At 47.6% G+C, this 21281-nt stretch overlaps 1 protein-coding gene across 2 annotated transcripts in view; it reads right to left on the bottom strand.

The window, feature by feature from the left end:
• The window catches only part of LOC134608846 (sodium- and chloride-dependent transporter XTRP3A-like), a 774840-nt gene that overhangs the window by 537335 nt on the left and 216224 nt on the right, over nucleotides 1-21281 (bottom strand). For both annotated transcript variants that reach the window (XM_063452025.1, XM_063452026.1), the window contains exon 4: nucleotides 1130-1357. In XM_063452025.1, the coding sequence (XP_063308095.1) occupies nucleotides 1130-1357 (228 nt within the window). The remainder of the gene's footprint in view (nucleotides 1-1129; nucleotides 1358-21281) is intronic.

Raw genomic sequence — 21281 nt, 5'->3', positions numbered from 1 at the left:
GTTTTACAGAACAACCAATCAACCCGTACAATACACACAGGCACTCCCACACAAAATCCTCCCCTCTGCCTGTGATATGATTACTGAACACAATGGTTAATCTCAATATCACACGAAGAGGAATACAGTTTTTACACAATATTTATAACTTCTAAAACATACATGTCACAAACATAAAACATACATTTTCATAATCAATCCATTCAGGGGAACAACATATTAAAAAAATGGCACGAATCAGACCAGGGGTTCAAAAGCCAGCAAAAATTATTTTTAAAACCCACTGCCAGCATGGCTTTCTGGCCCAAACCAGTTTCACAAGAGTCTGGCAGTATCCCTGGGACAACACCCTGCTGGAGAACAATGGATCCGGGGGAGGGGAAGAGGAAGTGTCCAAAAAGTTTCAGTATTTCCCTTCACTGTTGTTAAAAGGCCAGCACAGTACAATAAAGTACAATATGTCCAAATGCAGTTCTTTAAAGGGTCCCATCTTCCCGGGACCATAATCACTGGGCAGGAGGCGAGCAAGCAGTACCCTCCAGGAAACTGCGGCAGACTCTGGTGCAGGGTCCAGTCTGCTACATATACTAAGACAAAGGAGTCTCTACTTTGTCTTAATATATCTTTAGACTGCCTTGGCAATTCAATTAAATTTCAACACAGTCAGTGTGAGTATTTTAGAATGATTTTATGGAGATTTTTGGAAAGGGAGAGAATGACACTTTCACTCTCTGCGTACTATAACAAGTTCAACAATTAACTTAAATGCCCATAAAAGCACCATGTATTTTAACATTAATGTTAGAATATTGAGCTTGACAGTTAAAGATTGCAAGGTTGTACTTTTGTGGGCATTTCAAAAAACCCAATAATAAACCCAATAAGATAAATGTATTGATGTTGAATCAAGTTTTATGCGGATAGAGGTTTCTGATCTTGGCAGCTTTATGGTCAATGAAATGGTCCATATATTTGGAGTGTGATTATGTTGAAAATGCTTACATGACACTGGCCAAAAGTCAGAAACATTATAGTGCCGTTATCATTACTAGATTATAAATTATTCTGCACATGTATAATTGGCTAAATATAGCCAGAAATAGCACATTTAAAGAGAATTTAAACTTACTTTTCCAGATGATTTAGGACCTTTTAGAATGCAAAGATAAACGACAAACCATGCCATAATTAAACAAACAGCCTGCTTCCATTGGATTGTTCCACTGTCTGAAATGGATGGTGATATATTTATGGTTTCTCTATACCAAAAGTATTGTGTGGAAGAGCTCTTTTCACACTCTTCAAGAAAACCAGACATATTGATATTCAGTGGACAATCAGACCATGGCAATGGGCTCTGCAAACAAACATATGAAAAATATAAAGGTATACTTACATTACCTGCAAAATTATAACAGAGCAATTGAGAAATCAGGTTAAACATAATAACAAAGATAGGCATCAGTATTTAGTATTAACTAAAGTTAGTTTGCTTTAAATGATTTCTGTGTTTCTACAGGACAAAATATTGTAACCTGTATCCTTGAAGCTGGTCTTACCTTTGGCCAGGCCCCCTAATAATATACAGATATAAATAAAAAATGTCATATGCTAATCTCTCTCATCTTTCAAATAAATCCATACATTAAAAGCAATGTCCTGTGAAGCAGCATGTTGGTGGGCAGTGGAAAAGTGTGTGCAACAGAAAGGAAAGGGTGTGGACGGGAAGGAAAGCTAAAGTTAGGTGCCTGGAGCATTTTGATAATAAACATAAGAAAATAATGACACCAGGGCCGGCCTTAAGGGGTGCGAGCTGTGCGGCCGCACAGGGCGCCATGGCAACAGGGGGCTCCATGCGCCGACACAGCTCTCACACTCCTATAATGCAGGTTCCACTATGTAGCGTGGCCGTGCGGCACCCGGGTGAGGGCAAAGAGGGCGGGGCTAAGTGGTCGGGGGAGGGGCTGAGGCCCTAATCTGATGCCTGTTAAGTCCATGCTTCCCCATCTGGTGCACCAGTGCCCTGCTCCCCATTTGGTGCCCCAGTGCCCTGCTACCCCATCTAATGCCCTAGTGTCCTGCTACCCCATCTAATGCTCCTGTGCCCCGCTACCCCATCTAATGTCCCAGTGCCCCATTCCCCCATCTAATGCCCCAGTGCCCCGCTCCCCCATCTAATGCCCCAGTGCCCTGCTTCCAATCTAATGCCCCAGTGCCCTGCTTCCCATCTAATGCCTCAGTGGCCTGCTACCCCATCTAATGCCCCAGTGCCCTGCTTCCCATCTAATGCCCCAGTGCCCTGCTATCCCATCTAATGCCCCAGTGCCCTGCTTCCCATCGAATGCCCCAGTGCCCTGCTACACCCATCTATTGCACAAGTTACCTGCTCTCCCATCTAATGCCCCAGTGCCCTGATCCCACATCTAATGCCACAGTGCCCCTGCTCTCCCATCTAAAGCCCCAGTGCCCTTGCTCCCCCATCTACCCCAGTGCCCCTGCTCCCCATCTACCCTAGTGCCCTGATCCCCCATCTAATGCCCCAGTGCCCTGCTCCCCCATCTAGTGATATAGGCCCCTTCTCCCCTCCTACCCCAGTGCCCTGCTCCCCCATCTAATGCTCTGTTATAATTTTTCCCTGCTCCCCATCTAATGTTCCAGTGCCCTGCTCCCCATTTAATGCCCCAGTGCCCTGCTCCCCATCTAATGCCCCAGTGCCCTGCTCCCCCATATAATGCCCCAGTGCCCTTCTTACCATATTATGCCCCAGTGTCCTGCTCCCCCATTTAATGCCCCAGTTACCTGCTCTCCCATCTAATGCCCCAGTGCCCTGCTCCCACATCTAATGTCCCAGTGCCCCTGCTCCCCATCTACATCAGTGCCCCCCACTCTCCCATCTAATGACCCAGCGCCCCTGCTCCCCCATCTACCCCAGCGCCCCTGCCCCCCATCTACCCCAGCGCCCCTGCTCCCCCATCTACCCCAGTGCCCCTGCTCCCCCATCTACCCCAGTGCCCATGCTTCCCCCTCGACTGCTACAGTGCCCCTGCTCCCTATCTTCCCAAGTGCCCCCAAATACCCCAGTGCCCCTGCTCCTCATCTACCCCAGTACCCCTGCTCCCCCATCTAATGCTACAATACCCCTGCTCCCCAACTACCCCAGTGTCCCTGCTCCCCATCTAGTGATATAAGCCCCTTCTCCCCTCCTACCACAGTACCCCTGCTCCCCATCTACCCCAGTGTGCCAGCTCCCCATCTAGTGATATAATGCCCTTGCTCCCCATCTACCCCAGTGCCCCTGCTCCCCCATCTAGTGATATAATGACCCTGCTCCCCACCTACCCCAGTGCCCCTTCTCCCCATCTACCCCTGTGTCCCTGCTCCCCTATCTACGGCTATAGTGCCCCTGCTCCCTATCTACCCCAGTGCCCTTGCTCCCCATCTTCTCCACGGCCCCTGCTCCACTATCTAATGCTACGGTGCCCCTGCTCCCCCACTTACTGCTATAGTGCCCCTGCTCCCCATCTGCCACAGTGCACCTGTTCCCCCATCATCTACTGCTATAGTGCCCCTGCTCTCCATCTGCTGCGGTGCCCCTGATGCCCCATCTACTGCAACAGTGCTGACTACCTATAACTTTGTGTGTGTCTGTGTCGCATGTGGCTGCCTGTACCTGTGTGTAATTGTCTGCCTGTACATGTGTGTGATTGACCGTAACTGTGTGTTTGACTGTATACCTGTAACTGTGTGTATGACTTTGTGCCCATAACTGTTTGTGTGACTATGTGTCTGTAACTGTGTGTGTGTGACTATGTGCCTATAACAGTTTTTGTGAGTATATGCTTGTAACGGTGTGTGTGAATATGTGCTTGTAACTCTGTTTGGTACTATGTGCCTAGGACTGTGTGTATCTGACTGTGGGACTGTGTGCATGCAACTCTGCAGAAATGTGCATTCACACATGGACCTACATACATATTTTTATTTGAATGACATACCCATCACACACAGCAAATAAAGCCTGCACAAATATCAAACACACATCTAATACACACATATATCACACACAGTCAATACTCCCATTAAAAATATTACACATGGCATCCATATCACACACAGCCATCACGTCTGTCACCCACATGACACGTGTAGCAGTCTTCCGAACTCTGGCCAATCAGAGCATTGCTGCAGTTTACCACAGGAAATGTGGGTAAGTGCCTGAGCTCAAGAGACAGTTACTGATGATCTGTACCCGGTGGAGGCACCGACCAGATTCCCAGCACACTGGACTACCTGAGATTAGCATTAGCAAAGTATCAATAAATGATCAGTATATATAAATGATCTTGAAGACCGCATTGAAAGTCATGTTTCAGTGTTTGCAGATGACACAAAACTCTGTAAAATAATACATTGTGAGCAAGATATTACTTTGCTGCAGAGGGATTTAAATAGACTGGGGGACTGGGCACTCAAATGGCAGATGAAATTTAATGTTGAAAAATGTAAAGTTATGCACTTCGGCGTAAAGAATACACAAGCAATGTATACCCTTAATGGAAGTGAATTAGGGATAACAACACAAGGAAAGGACTTGGGAATTGTTAGAGACAACAAACTATGCAACAATGTGCAGTGTCAATCAGCAGTGGCCAAGGCCAGTAAGGTATTGTCATGCATGAAAAAGGGCATTCATTCTCGGGACGAGAATATCATTTTGCTTCTTTATAAATCACTGGTAAGACCACATATTGAATATGCTGTGCAATTTTGGGCACATGTTCTAAAGAAGGATATTATGGCACTAGAAAAAGTGCAGAGGCGGGCTCCAAAATTAATAAAAGGAATGGAACATATCAGCTATGAAGAAAGGTTAACACATTTAAACCTATTAAGTTTAGAAAAATGTCACCTGAGAGGGGATATGATAACATTATACAAATATATTCGGGGCCAATACAAACCATTGTGTGGAAATCTATTCACAAACCGGACTTTACATAGCACACAAGGTCATGCGTTTAGACTGGAAGAAAGAAGATTTTGTCTAAAGCAAAGGAAAGGTTTTTTTTACTGTAAGAACAATAAGGATGTAGAATTCTCTGCCTGAAGAAGTGGTTTTATTAGAGTCCATACAGATTTTCAAACAGCTACTAGATGCATACTAGCAAAAACAGAATATTCAAGGATATAAACTTTCAATGTAGGGTAATAACTGCTTGATCCAAGGATAAATCTGACTGCCATTCTGTGGTCAAGAAGAATTTTTTTTCATAGCTTGTTGCAAAATTGTGTTTCAAACTGGATTTTTTGCCTTCTTTTGGATCAACAGCAAAAAACAAATGTGAGGAAGGCTGAACTTGATGACGCAAGTCTCTTTTCAGCTATGTAACAATGTAATCATCACGGAAGGGGGAATTAATATTAATTTTTGTTTTTAATTAATTATTAATTTAATAAATCCCCCATAGAAACACACCACTATGTGGCGAAACCAACCTCGCCACTGTGGACTGGAGAAGCCTGGTTGTTAGCCTCCTGCCCTGTGACTATGGCCCTGCAGGTTCAACCATTTATTTTCCCTGCAGAAAGGCATATTCGTGCGTTTCTGCCAGGGTGTTCGGTAGATTTGATCTACCGAACAAACTGACGAATGCGCGACCACCTGGGAGCTGGAGTGTGCCTTCAATTTACCTCCCTGAAGCTGCGGTTAACCGCAGCTTAATTGACGAATCCAGGGTGGTCTTTGTTCGGTTGCCGACCACGAGGCGGCGGCCATTTTAATCGTGCAAAAGACCAGCGGTGTTCGGCGAGGATTCTATGGAACTAAAAACGGACACTTATTTGCACGAACACCGCTGAGTCGTCCATCGCCTGGTTCCTATTCGCACAAGTTTAACCGAACACTGGCATTCGGTATTTTGTATATGAGAATATGTGTTAACCCAGATAGCCATGCCATGGAGCCTATTCGTGGGATTAAAGACTTTGGCTCCATGGCGATTAAACTGTATTTGTGTGGTCTGAGTGCCAGTCACCTAATAATGTGCACTCAGACCTGAGCTATCTGGGAATGTGTGACATGTCTGTGTTTTATGTATAAAAGGAAACTTTGTGTTTTTTAAGGTGTTTCACTGTATTTTGTGTCCCATGTGTGTAATGGAGTTTTGCCTCTGTCCTGGGAGATAATCGAATTACTTCTCTAATTATCTCCAGGATAGAGGGAGGAGATCAAGATGCATTGTGGGAATGTTTTACTGCTGTGTGTCTGTAATTGGTTTATGTCTGTCCTTTGTAACAGTCTTCCATTTGGTCCCCTAGGGGAGTGTCCACCAGGTGGGAGACCTGCATAAATACTGGGGAGGTAGCCCTGAGTAAATGAGTTCCTGCTTAACCCTCAAAGCGATGTGTCGTCTCGTTCTTTGGGGGAATTGGATTGTATGCTGACTGCCAGGAGTGTAAGCAGATTGTATGAATTTCCTGTTCGGCTGATTCCAGGGTTCGTGTGTTTCTAGTTCGGGAGTTGGTGAATTTGTACAGTTTGGAATTCGGGAGATTGGGGATTGCTGTAGCTGCTGGTCTATGAAAAAGGGGATTATCGTCTAAACTGGGTTTTATCCCCTTGTGAGCGAAACGGTCCGCAACAATTGGTGGCAAGCGGCGGGATCGTTCCTACAACCAGAAGGACAGCTACAGGTAACACCATCCCCTGGATTTACAAACTGAGGGCAACGTTAGTACCCGTACAGCGACCCTATCTACTAAGGAACAAACTTCAGCAGAGCAAGCATGGCACCCAGCTACACTCAAGAGGCGTATGACAGAGAGGTCACCGCGGTGCTGGCTTTATGCGGTCCCAACCCCTCGGAGAGTATAGTGCAGCGTGTGAAGAAAGCAGTGCGAGAGTACTTGCCGTGGAAATCAGAGCGGGCAAGGGGGTTTGCTGTCCTTCCTCCCCAGCGGCAGTGTGTACCCCAGGGAGCTGATGGTGTCGTCCGTCCTCCCCAGCGGCAGTGTGTGTCCCAGGGAGCAGAAGGTGCAGTCCTTCCTCCCCAGCGACAGTGTGTACCACAGGGAGCTGAAGGTATCGTCCTTCCTCCCCAGCGGCAGTGTGTACCCCAGGGAGCTGATGGTGTCGTCTGTCCTCCCCAGCGGCAGTGTGTAACCCAGGGAGCAGAAGGTGCCGTCCTTCCTCCCCAGCGGCAGTGTGTACCCCAGGGAGCAGAAGGTGCCGTCCTTCCTCCCCAGCGGCAGTGTGTATCCCAGGGAGCTGAAGGTGCCGTCCTTCCTCCCCAGCGGCAGTGTAAGTCACAGGGAGCAGAAGGTATCGTCCTTCCTCCCCAGCGGCAGTGTGTACCCCAGGGAGCAAAAGATGCCGTCCTTCCTCCCCAGCGGCAGTGTGAGTCCCAGGGAGCAGAAGGTATCGTCCTTCCTCCCCAGCGGCAGTGTGTACCCCAGGGAGCTGATGGTGTCGTCTGTCCTCCCCAGCTGCAGTGTGTAACCCAGGGAGCAGAAGGTGCCGTCCTTCCTCCCCAGCGGCAGTGTGTACCCCAGGGAGCAGAAGGTGCCGTCCTTCCACCCCAGCGGCAGTGTGTATCCCAGGGAGCTGAAGGTGCCGTCCTTCCTCCCCAGCGGCAGTGTAAGTCCCAGGGAGCAGAAGGTATCGTCCTTCCTCCCCAGCGGCAGTGTGTACCCCAGGGAGCAGAAGGTGCCATCCTTCGTCCCCAGCGGCAGTGTGTATCCCAGGGAGCTGAAGGTGTCGTCCTTCCTCCCCAGCGGCAGTGTGTACCCCAGGGAGCAGAAGGTGCCGTCCTTCCTCCCCAGCGGCAGTGTGTACCCCAGGGAGCAGAAGGTGCCGTCCTTCCTCCCCAGCGGCAGTGTGTATTACAGGGAGCTGAAGGTGCCGTCCTTCCTCCCCAGAGGCAGATTGTATCCCAGGGAGCTGAAGGTGTCGTCCTTCCTCCCCAGCGGCAGATTGTATCCCAGGGAACTGAAGGTGCAGTCCTTCCTCCCCAGCGGCAGTGTGTACCCCAGGGAGCTGAAGGTGCCGTCCTTCCTCCCCAGCAGCAGTGTGTACCCCCGGGAGCTGAAGGTACCGTCCTTCCTCCCCAGTGGCAGTGTGTACCCCAGGGAGCTGAAGGTGTCATCCTTCCTCCCCAGCGGCAGTGTGTATCCCAGGGAGCTGAAGGTGCCATCCTTCCTCCCCAGCGACAGTGTGTATCCCAGGGAGCTGAAGGTGCCGTCCTTCCTCCCCAGCAGCAGAATGTCTTGCAGGGAGCAGAGACCGTCAGTCTCGCACCCCAGCAGCAGGACAAAATAATGAAAGGGGAGACAGCTGGTCCCCCTCTCCACCAGCAGAGAGAGTGTCAGGGAGAGGAGCATGCTACCCCCTCTCCCCAGTGGCAGTTTACAGTTCAGAGAGAGGAGCTTTTTCCCCCTCCCTCCAGCGGCAGCCTAACCCAGCAAGGGGAGATGTGACGCCCCCCCCAACGGTGCAGATGGGACCGTAGTCTCTGTGCTTGCAGCACAAGATGGTCGGTCCTGACCCCCAGCCACAGAGCGGTGTATCCAGAGGGGAGACAGTCGGTATCTCCCTCCCACAACCAGGCTCCAACCAGGCTACTTCCGCGGTAGCGCTGGCACCAGGGCAGAGTACCGCTGGTCTCTGCCCACTCAGCAACCCACCAGGGCAGACTACCAGTCCCCCACACAGCCGTGGTGAGGCACCTGGACATGGACAAAGTTCTCCTCTACCCAGGTGTAGTAACCAGTTATTGTGGGTGGGCTGTACTGCTGTTTCTGTTTTGTGGGTGGGTTGCTGGACTAACCAGGGCACTGACCGGCAGGAGGTCAGGTACCCTGTTAGTCTAGTTGGTAAAGTGGAGAAGTGTGGTGAAACCAATCTCGCCACTGTGAACTGGAGAAGCCTGGTTGCTCGCCTGCTCCCTTTGGACTATGGCCCTGCAGGTTAAACTGTTTATTTTCCATGCAGAAAGGCTTATTCGTGCCTTTCTGCCGGGGTGTTCGGTAGATTCCAACTACCGAACGGGGGACCACCGGGGAGCTGGAGTGTGCCGCCAATTTACCCCCCAGAAGCTGCGGTTAACCGCAGCTTAATTAATGAACGCTGGGTGGCCTTTGTTCGTTTGCCGAACACGTGGCAGTGGCCATTTTAAGTCCCGAAAGGCCAGCAGTGTTCAGCACTAACACTGTGGAACTGAAAACGGACACTTACTTGCGCGAACACAGCTGAGCCGTCCGCCCCCTGGTTCCTATTCGTGCCCTTGGTGTCGAACACCAGTTCAGTCGGTACTTTGGGATATGTGGATATGTTAACCCAGATAGCTAAGCCATGGAGCCCATTCGTGTAACGAAAGACTATGTGAAAGACTTTGGCTCCATGGCATTTAAATTGTATGTATGTGATCTGAGCGCCATTCGGTAGTAATGTGCACTCAGATCTAAGCTATCTGGGGATATGTAGAATGTTTTATGTACTAAATGCATCAGTATGCAATTTTATGTCTTTTACTGTCTTTTTGTCTGCCATGTGGGTAATGGAGTTTTGCCTCTGTCCTTGGAGATAATTCGATTCCTTCCCCAATTATCTCCAGGCCAGAGAGGAGGGATTGTGAGGCATTGTGGGAGGTAACTCATGTGTGATTGGTGTATTTGGTAATTGTTGTAAATCCCTCCCTTGCATGGGAGAATCCTTTATAAGACAGTGTGTGAATAATTCAGAGAGTTCCTGCTTAACCCTCAAAGTGAAGTGTTGTCTCATTCTTGGGGGGAATTTGACTGTATACCGATTGCCAGGAGAGTAAGCTGTTCGTATTGCTTTTCCTGTTCGGCTGCTTCTAGGGTTCGTGTGCCTCTTGTTCGGGAGTTGGTGAATTTGTTCAGTTTGCAGTTCAGGAGGTTGGTGATTGCAGTAGCTGCTGGTCTATCTGGAAGGGGATTATCGCCTAAACGGTTTTTATCTCCTTGTGAGCGAAACGGTCCGTTACAATTGGTGGCAAGCGGCGGGATCATTTCCACAGCCCAGAAGGACAGCTACAGGGCAACACCATTCCTTGGATTACAAAGTGAGGGCAACGCCAGTACCCGTACAGCTGCCCTATCTACAAAGGAACCAACGTCGGCAGAGCAAGCATGGCATCTGACTACACTCAGGATGAGTTTGACAGAGAGGTTGCCATGTGGCTGGCTTACTTTGGCCCCAACCCAGAGGAGAAATACGTACAGTTCGTGAGAGAGTTGGCAGCGGAATACCTGCAGTTCCTGGCAGACCGAGACAGGGGTATCGTCCGCCCTCCCCAGCTGCAGAGTGCGTTCCGAAGAGCCAGAGGTGCCGGCCTTCTGCCCCAGCGGCAGTGTGTGTCCCAGGGAGCTGAAGGTGCCGTCCTTCCTCCCCAGCGGCAGGGTGTACCCCAGGGAGCCGAAGGGGTAGTCCTTCCTCCCCAGCGGCAGTGTGTGCCCCAGGGAGCTTAAGGTGTTGTCCTTCCTTCCCAGCTGCAGTGTGTGTCCCAGGGAGCAGAAGGTGCCATCCTTCCTCCCCAGCGGTAGTGTTTATCCCAGGGAGCTGAAGGTGTTTTCCTTCCTCCCCAGCGGCAGTGTGTGTCCCTTGGAGCAGAAGGTGCCGTCCTTCCTCCCCAGCGGCAGTGTGTACCCCAGAGAGCTGAAGGTGTTGTCCTTCCTCCCCAGCGGCAGTGTGTACCCCAGGGAGCTGAAGGTGTTGTCCTTCCTCCCCAGCGGCAGTGTATGTCCCAGGGAGCTTAAGGTGCCGTCCTTCCTCCCCAGCGGCAGTGTGTACCCAATGGTGTTTTCCTTCCTCCCCAGCCGCAGTGTGTGTCACAGGGAGCTGAAGGTGCCGTCCTTCCTCCCCAGCGGCAATGTGTACCCAAGGGAGCTGAAGGTGCCGTCCTTCCTCCCCAGCGGCAGTGTGTCCTGCAAGAAGCAGAGACCGCCAGTCTCGCACCCCAGCCGCAGGACCAAATATTGAAAGGGGAGACAGTGGGTCCCCCTCTCCACCAGCAGAGAGAGTGTCAGGGAGAGGAGCCTGCTACCCCCTCTCCCCAGCGGCAGTTTACAGTTCAGAGAGAGGAGCTTGTTACACCCTCTCTCCAGCGGCAGCCTAACCCACCAAGGGGAGATGTTAAACCCCACAACTGTGCAGATGGGACCGTAGTCTCTGTACTTGCAGCACAAGGGGTAGCGCTGGCCCCAGGGCAGAGTACCGCTGGTCTCTGCCTCCTCAGCAACCCACCAAGACAGTCTACCAGTCCCCCACACAGCCGTGGTGAGGCACCTGGACATGGACAAGTTGCTACGTTATCCAGGTGTAGTAACCAGTTATTGTGGGTGGGCTGTACTGCTGTTTGTGTTTCGTGGGTGGGTTGCTGGACTAACCAGGGCACTGACCGGCAAGAGGTCAGATACCCTGTTAGTCTAGTTGGTAAAGTGGAGAAGTCTGGCGAAACCAACCTCGCCACTGTGAACTGGAGAAGCCTGGTTGCTCGCCTGCTCCCTTTGGACTATGGCCCTGCAGGTTAAACCGTTTATTTTCCCTGCAGAAAGGCTTATTCGTGCCTTTCTGCCGGGGTGTTCGGTAGATTCCAACTACCGAACGGGGGACCACCGGGGAGCTGGAGTGTGCCGCCAATTGACCGCCCAGAAGCTGCGGTTAACCGCAGCTTAATGGATGAACGCTGGGTGGCCTTTGTTCATTTTCCGCAAATGTGGAAGCGGCCATTTTAAGTCCCGAAAGGCCAGCAGTGTTCAGCACTAACACTGTAGAACTGAAAACGGACACTTACTTGCGCGAACACAGCTGAGCCGTCCGCCCCCTGGTTCCTATTCGTGCCCTTGGTGTCGAACACCAGTTCAGTCGGTACTTTGGGATATGTGGATATGTTAACCCAGATAGCTAAGCCATGGAGCCCATTAGTGTAACGAAATACTATGTGAAAGACTTTGGCTCCATGGCATTTAAATTGTATGTATGTGATCTGAGCGCCATTCGGTAGTAATGTGCGCTCAGATCTAAGCTATCTGGGGATATGTAGAATGTTTTATGTACTAAATGCATTAGTATGCAATTTTATGTCTTTTACTGTCTTTTTGTCTGCCATGTGGGTAATGGAGTTTTGCCTCTGTCCTTGGAGATAATTCGATTCCTTCCCCAATTATCTCCAGGCCAGAGAGGAGGGATTGTGAGGCATTGTGGGAGGTAACTCATGTGTGATTGGTGTATTTGGTAATTGTTGTAAATCCCTCCCTTGCATGGGAGAATCCTTTATAAGACAGTTGTGTGAATAATTCAGAGAGTTCCTGCTTAACCCTCAAAGTGAAGTGTTGTCTCATTCTTGGGGGGAATTTGACTGTATGCCGATTGCCAGGAGTGTAAGCTGTTCGTATTGCTTTTCCTGTTCGGCTGCTTCTAGGGTTCGTATGCCTCTTGTTCGGGAGTTGGTGAATTTGTGCAGTTTGCAGTTCAGGAGGTTGGTGATTGCAGTAGCTGCTGGTCTATTTGGAAGGGGATTATCGCCTAAACGTTTTTATCCCCTTGTGAGCGAAACGGTCCGTTACAGATGAATACGTGACATTACCCCCCACCTGAAGAACGCCCACCGGGCGGGCAGGACCAGGCTTGAGAGGAAATTTGGCGTGAAAATAGTGAATCTTGCGGCCAGCATGTATATCAGATGCCGGAACCCAAGAACGATCGGCTTGTCCATAACCTTTCCAATCCACCAAGTACTGTAGAGTGCCCCGAGAAATCCTGGAATCAGTTATGGAGGAGAAATAATACTCTTCCTGTCCAGAAACAACTAAGGGACACTTGAGACAGTATATTTATTGCAAAAAAAGAGGTTTGAGCAAGGACACATGAAAGGTATTAGGAATTTCAAGGAGGCCGGAAGGGCCAGAGAGTACGCAACAGGATTGATCCTACAAAGGACACGAAAAGGTCCAAGTAACCTAGGAGAAAATGTCATGCTACGGACTTTGAGCCTGATGTTACGAGAAGATGTTATCATATTCATCTATACCAATTTCTACATAAATTACATCCACGCAGGCCTATTATTTACAGCATTCCCAAGATACACAAACACGCCAAAAAGCCACCTGGGTGCCCTGTCGTATCTGCTGTGGATGGTATTCTTGAACCGATTTCAAAATGGTTGGACTTTATTTTTAAATGCCAGTTGAAGAACTTCATATCTGTGTAAAGGATTCACAGTCTCTTCTTACCAAATTGTCAAGAATGCAAGTTAATGGACGAAAGCTTATACTAATAACCATGGACGTGGCAAGTTTATATACAATTATTCCTTATGAAGAAGGTGTGGATGCCATGAGAACCGTGCTTACTCAAGCCAAAAATTATCGAGGTCTACCTATAGAATTTGTTCTTGAGCTACTCATGCTGACACTCCAAAATAATTATTTTCGGTTCGAATATAAGTGGTACCTTCAAGTGGCTGGCACTTCCATGGGGGCAGCATTGGCCTCCATGTATGCAAACTCCTACATGTATGTATATGAAGAACAACATATACTTTCACAGTATGGACAACAAATTGTACAATACTTTCGTTATATAGATGATTTGCTCATCATCTAGTCAGGCACATATGCGGAGACAACAGACATGGTGGAACAACTCAACAAACTACCCTCACCAGTTAAATTATCGGTGAATGTCAGTCAAGAGAAAGTCCACTGTTTGGATTTAGAATTGAGAGTGGGAGAAAGGGGTATTGAATACTCCCTATATTCCAAACCTACTGATCGCAATACTGTCAGGGTATTTACATCGGCAGACATTTTGTGCTATGATAGAAATTAAAAGTGTATATTGTCAGTCATTCTGAACAGACCAGACTCCATTTTGTTATTTTCAAGTTAAAAAAGAGACACAAAATGTATATCCTTTCTGTAAAACTAACCACTTTGCCAGAGCTAAAGGAATGTATAGTATAAACAAACCAAGTGATAAGAGACTGTCTAATTGCTAATGGAATAGAATAAATTCTAAACCCAGACATTTGTGACAGAGAAGATTAAATAATTTAATTTTACTTTCTATATGTACAAGATCCCATTGTATTGAAGGGGTCAAAATTAGTTAACGAAATGTCATATTAGAAATTACAGTAGGAATTGGAGACACATAGTCTGAAGAAAATTCAAGGAAAGGCTTTGAATTGACAGAAAACTTGAGTTATGGCAACCATATAGATAAGCCAAAATTATGTCAAAATAGCCCCCAGGAAAAATTAACTCTTTCCTGGATAGGTATGTTTAGTGGGACTAGTCTGCCCTCTATAGACCAAATACTAAATTGTTATTTGGAAGGTAAGCACACCTCTAGTGTTTCTATTGGTCTATTACCTAGTGACGAACAGAGAATCTTTCCCTTTAAAAGTTAAGACAAAGGGAAGAGAGGGGGAATCAAGAGAGAAAGCAGAGAATGCAGAGAAAGTCAGAAGCAGGCTAAGTAAGAAGCAAGCAGAGTCAGAGCGAGAAAGAAACATTCCTTGATACTTAGCTACCTGAGAACATCTCAGGTAGCTAACAACTGGTAAATATACTGGTTTAATTAAATAAATCTAATTTAATTAAAATTTTATAATAGCTGTTGCGGACCGTTTCAGCATAAAAGGGAATAAAATCCGTTTAGGCGATAATCCCCTTTTTACAGGAAGGCACAGCTACTGCAGAACACCAAACTCCCGATCTGGATACAAAATAGCACTCCAAACTGGAACAGCTGAACAAGAAAAGCATACAATCCGCTTACACTCCTGGCAGTCAGCATACAATCCAATTCCCCCCAAGAACGAGACGACACATCGCTTTGAGGGTTAAACAGGAACTCAGGACTGGCTCATCCAGCCTGGCTTTTATTTCCAACTCACACATACAGGCCACACCCAGGGGGAGGCATAAAAGAACCAATGACATAGATGTTACATCCCACACATCCCCTCCCCTTAGTGTGACACATAATCCTATTATACATACAGTTTAAAATATACTTTTACACAACTTTCATAACTTTAAAACCATACATCGCATCCACATAAAAATCACATATTCAGACTCAGCATACTTTAAACATAAACACTCTCAAAAATCATACCAATCCCTTCAGTAAATAAAAAGTTACACGGAAGTCCTTTTATGACCGACCGCAAGCACCTTTTCTTGCCCAAAATAGTTCCATGGATTTGGGCTGTGCGGTCGGTCCATTCCTGGTATAAAACGACTAAGTCCCGTTCGAAGTGTGTTCGGTACTTCGACTTTAGTCAAAGTGTCGAAGTGAAGTCGATGGTACGGGTCGGCGGTGTTCGAGTTAAAATGGCCGCCGCCACGTGGTCCTTTGTCCGATGCCGGTCACTTCGACGACTTCGACAACTTCGGTAACTCCGACACTTCGGCAACTTCGGCACTTCGGCTGCATCCGAAGTGCCCTCTAGTAAGTGCCAATCCTTCTCCCATAGTCATTAAATGGGCGAACACTGTTTTTAAAGGGCCCAATCTCTCAGGGCCATAATCGCTGGGCAGGAGGCTAGCAACCAGGCTTCTCCAGTTCACAGTGGCGAAGTTGGTTTCGCCACAATAGCATAATATATGACTGGATAAATCACGATCAGATTTTGATATTTAGAAATCTTAGTTAAATAAGAAGTACATTATTAAACTTTCTATTCTGCAGATAGAAACAATAATTATGTATTTATGTGACATATCACATGTTAGCATATCGTGATATTTATCCAGGTGTATTGATTTGCTCTAAAATAAGATAAAATATCTGTTTAGGCAAGTTACAAATTCAGCTTATAGAACATGGTAGAGTTCTCTTATTTGATGGTTCCAGGAAGTGACTAATGAACTGGTTTAAATGTTATTTTATTTAAAATTACATAAGAATAGATCTTAATTACCTAGGAGGTCTAGCCATCATTGGAAGGGTTATTCTAACTGTCAGCTAAACTTTTATGACCTTACGCTGCACTCTGAGGAATTCCGTTCTCTGTGTGAAACTTTTTATTTGTCTCTGTGAAAGACAGTCATAAATCTTAGCCATTGGGAGATGTTTTTACATTACCATATTGTATTGCATATTCATGTTATACTAAAATTTCATTGATTATTGTCACGCATGTTACTTATTATTATTATTTAAAAAATGTCACAATAAATTGAATCTATTTTTATAACAAATTGTGATTTTATTATATGGAATACATTTCACTTACACGATAACGATCTTTGGGATCTGAGAAATGAAATAGTGGGCAATTCTCAACTGTTTACTATTATTATCCCATAAATATCCCCACAATACGCTCCTTCATGCCCGAAGTGCACATCCTAGAGCACTTAAAAATTCCCTTCCTAAGGCACAATTTCTTTGCGTCATTAGGAACAATTCAAATACTGATATGATGGAAAGATAGTTAAAGGAAATGCATAAAAAAATTCTCAACCGTGGCTATAAAAGCAATATCCTTGAGCGAGCATTGAATGAAGCCAGAACTGCACATGCACCTCGGAAAGTTGACACTCCACAGAAATTGGCATTCCTGATGACTTTCCATCATCAATCCCCATTGGTAGCTAGAACTATTAGGGACAATTGGCAAATTGTCTCCTAGGACGACACGCTCCCTAAGGTCTTCAAAGAAGCTCCACTTATCTGTTATAAACTAAATAAGAATTTGAAGGACATGTTGGTGCAGACGGATCCAGTAAAGAGCTATACTAAAGTATCCAAGATTGTGGGTCGTGGGTATGTACGCTGCCTTGGTTGTGTTACTTGTGGACATATGTTGCAGGCTAAAATTTTTTTTTGTAAATTTCGTTTTTATTAAGATTTTGTTTTTATAGTGTATCAGCATTTTTGTAAGTTCCAATTTTATCATTGCAGTAGGAAGGGATATGCAGTATAACTGGAAATACAAGGTTAAGTACAATGGGATGTGAATAGGTATACATTAATTTTTGGCTTACAGTGGACTCGCAGGTCCATGATTAGGTGTATAGCTTTTTGGCACGCAGGCCTCAATTGCAAGATATGGTTCTTTCACTTGTTTGGCGTTGTGTTCCTCCCTCCCCCTCCCACCCCCTGTCCCCTCCCCCACCCCTCCCCCGAGTCCCGCCCCCCAGTATATGGGTTTGAAGGTCTTTTTTGTGTGTTTTACTCCAAGGTATTACCTGAGTGTTATGAGTTGCCTGTGTAGTAGGTAACATTGTTTTTGTGTTATTGGTGCCAAACATGTGGATGGCTGGTGCTTGGGGAGGGTAACTCTTGTGGCCTTCTGTGTCAAGGATCGGATCTGTCCTCCCTTTGATTGATGTAGGGTAGGTTGTGTGTCACCCTTTAAATGGTCTTGTCACATTCCCAATTATGGTGCACTTGTAGGTCGATTATGATTTCCTCGCTCCCAATTAGTCTCTGTCTCCCCTCTGTGTCTCTGGCCCCTTGGGTGATCGGGGGCGCATATTCCCCCGTCCAGCCCTATTGGTCGGTTTGGCAGGTGTAGCGGTGTAGGGGTGAGGGGGTGTCATGTCTGGTGTCGCTGTGGGTTTGGGGGGGGGGGTTTGGGATGCTTCGTTGCATCCTGATAAGTCATTTGTCCATTGACGTCTGGGTTCTGTGTAGTCGTCATGAATTTCTAGTGGTCGGTGTCAGGTTGTTGGTCGTATCGGAGTTTACGTTGGAAGTCTTCCTTTCCTGTCTCTAGGATCCAGTGTGTCCATAAGTCATTGGATTGGTCGTGGTTGCCAGAGTCAGCTCCTCTATCGATCTGAGTCCCTCCATTTGGTTGAACCAGATTAGTAGAGACGGAGTTTTCTTTTGTTTCCACAGCTGGGGAAGGACCTGTTTTGCTACGTTTAGTATTCTAATAGTCATAGATTTTTTGTAGCGTGATCTGTGTATGGTTGTATGGTGGAGTAGCATCACTGCCGGTTCCGGGGGGGGGGGGGGCGCGTCGGAGAATATCTCCAGTATTTTGTGGATCCCCTCCCAGTATGGCCTGATCATCTCGCAGTCCCACCAGATGTGTTTTGTGGTGCCTAGGTCCTTATCACACCTCCAGCAGAGGTCAGGGTAGGTCGGGTCTATTGTATGAAGGAGATGTTGTGTCCTGTACCAGTTTGTCAGTATCTTGTAGGCCGTTTCCTGTGTCTTGCTATGTACTGAGCAGTGGTGTGTAAGGTAGCACATGGTTTCCCACTCTGTATCCGAGAATGTGGTGGCTAGTGTCGCCTCCAATTTTCCCATGAATTGTGGTGTCTCCTGTGGGGTCTCAGTTTGGAGCATGGAGTATAGTAGGGATACGCCGTGTGGGGCTGGTGCTGGTTGCATGCATATCTTTTCGAACGTGGTTTGGTCTCTTGTGAGCGCTGGTCCCTGGGGTAGGGTGAGGACAAAATTCGTAAGTTGAGTGTGTTTAAATCGGTGCATGAAGGTGGGGGTAGCGTCCCCCATCATGTCCGACAACGGTTTGCATTTCCCGTTCCGTATTATGTGGTGCAGGCGCGGTGTAGGGGTTGGGAGGATGTTCCTAAATGCCCGTGGGTCTAAGCCTGGTGGGCAGGCTTCATTGTGGGTTAGCGGGACCAATGGGGATGGGTACGGCGCCAGTCCCCGTTGTTTCGAGACCCTTCGCCATACATCTAGGGTGTGTTTCGTGTATATTGACAGTTCCTGGCTATCTGTGGTCTCCCTCATCCAGGGGATCCTGGATATCAGTTTACCTGCCTCCACCTCCTCCGCTATTTTCCATAGTTTAAATACTCCGTCCCTTGACCACTCCATTTCCCTCTGTAGGTGTGTGGTGACATAGTAAAGATGAAAGTCTGGTAGGGCCAGCCCTCCCTTAGCTTTGGGCTGCATCACGGTGGTGAGTCTAAGTCTGGGCCTCCCCTCGTTCCATATGTATCTAGTCATCGCAGAGTTAAGGGTGGTGAAAAACGTTTTAGGTATCGCTATCGGGATAGCCTGGAGGAGGTAAAGAAGTCGTGGGAGGAAGTTCATTTTAATGACCTGGACTCGTCCCAACCATGATATATGTGGGTACGACCAGTCTCTCATGTCATTTTGGAATGTTTTAAGCATGTCTGCGAAGTTCTCTCTAAATAAGTCACTGCTCTTCCTCGTTAGCCATATGCCCAAGAATCTTATTTTACTTTCAGCCCAGTGGAATGGAAAGCTATGGCGTAGCGGTTACGCTTGTTTGGTCGGTATGCTAATGTTAAAGATAAATGATTTGGAATTGTTGATTTTCAGGTTGGAGATATCTCCGAACGCCTGGAGTTCTTTCATGATGTTGGGGAGTGAGATTTCCGGGTTGGAGACTATGAAAAGGAGGTCATCTGTGAACGCGGCTACCTTGTGGTGTGTTTTGTCTGTTTCCAGCCCGGTTATGTCTCTGTTTTGTCGAATGTGTATCAGGAATGGTTCCAGAGCTAGTTTGAATAGCAGCGGAGATAGGGGACAGCCCTGTCGGGTGCCATTATATATGGTGAATGGGTCTGTAAGCGCTCCGTTGACCAGTACTTGGGCTGTTGGCTCTAGATATAGTGCCTCTACCCATCTCCATATATGCAGTCCTATTCCCAGGTGTGATAAGGTTTTGAACAGGTACATCCACCGGGACCTGTCGAACGCCTTCTCCGCGTCTGTAGACAGCAGGAGAAGGCCCCCCGTTTGTCCCCTCTTTCCATGTATAAGGGTCAGCGTTCGGATTGTGTTGTCCCTCGCCTCCCTGCCCCCCACGAATTCCACCTGGTCCGGGTGGACCAGCGAGGGGATGTGCGTTGTGAGCCGTGATGCTAGGATTTTGGCCAAAAGTTTGATATCGCAATTGATGAGCGAGATGGGCCTGTAGTTCCCACAATATTCCCCGTCCTTGCCATCTTTAGGGATAATAGTAATATGGGCTGTTAAGGCTTGTTTGGGTATGTGTTGTCCGTCTCTGATTGCGTTGAACGCCTCCACCATCGGGGGTATAGGTGTTCTGCGTAGGTTTTGTAGTATGCCGTCGGGAGTCCATCCGGACCCGGGCTTTTGCCCTGTTTCGTGCATTTGACTGCGAGTGCCAGTTCCTCTACTGTGATTGGTTCATCTATCAATGCTGATGTCTCCCTGTCTAGGGTTGGCATCGGAAATTTAGCGAGGTAAGCCCAGATAGAGTCCTGATTTTGCGGCTTCAGTTTGTGGTTGTGGCAGTGTGTATAGGTCTGAGTAATATGCGCGGATCGTCGTCATTATGTCGGTCGGAAGTCGGTGAAGTGTCCCGTGTTTATCTCTGATTTTTTCGATGTATGTCTGTTGTCTCCGCTTGTTCAGCATCCTGGCCAATAGTTTGCCACTCTTATTCCCATGAAGGGCAAAGAAGGCTTTGTGTCTGGTTGCGTCCCTATAATGTTTGGAGTGTAGTAAAGTAGTAAGGTCTCGTCTCAATTGTAGTAGTTGGGCCTGTCTGGAGTGTGTCTGTGTATGTTTGTTCAGTTCCTCTAGTTTGTGTATGTCGGCAAGTATCTTGGATAAGCGGGCCTCAGATTGTCTCTTCAATATCGCCCCTTGTTGAATGCAGTGACCTCTTAGCACACTCTTGTGTGCCTCCCACCTAATCATTGGCGATGTCTGTTCTGAGGTGTTAAGGTCGAAATATTCCTTGATCGTCTCACCTATGGAGACTTTGGTGTCTGATCTGGAGAGCAAATATTTGTTGAGTCGCCATTTAGTGATGGTGGGGCGGAAGAGTTGGGATTTTAGTGTCAGTGTTACTGGGGCGTGATCCAACCACGTCGCCTCCCCTATGTTTACAGGGTAGGTTATGGTGTGGTACATAGAAGTGGTCAATTCGGGAGTAGGAGCTGTGGGGGTAGGAATAGAAGGTGTAGTCCCTGTCTACTGGATGGTGGGCTCTCCAGCTGTCTATGAGCCGGTGGTTGCGGAGTAAGGATTTTATGTTCTGGAGTTGGTATGAGGGGGTATGTGAGGTGCCTGTCCCATGTGGGGTCAAGTGCTATGTTGAAGTCCCCTCCCAGTATGAGTATCCCTTCTGTAAAGTCCTGGAGTTTGCGGAGTGTGTGTTTGAGGAAGCGGTAGTGGTTTTTATTCGGGGCGTATATGTTCGCAAATGTGTATGATTGGTTCGCAGTTTTCCCTTTGAGGAATATATATCTGCCCTCTCTGTCTACCCTGCACCCCCCCTCCTGGAACGGCACAGTTTTGTGGAGAAGAAGTGCGGTCC

This window comes from Pelobates fuscus, chromosome 4 (assembly GCF_036172605.1).
Source record: "Pelobates fuscus isolate aPelFus1 chromosome 4, aPelFus1.pri, whole genome shotgun sequence".
NCBI classification, from domain to species: domain Eukaryota; kingdom Metazoa; phylum Chordata; class Amphibia; order Anura; family Pelobatidae; genus Pelobates; species Pelobates fuscus.
Note: the sequence above shows the minus strand (reverse complement) of the source record. Positions and strands in the feature narration are given on the sequence as shown.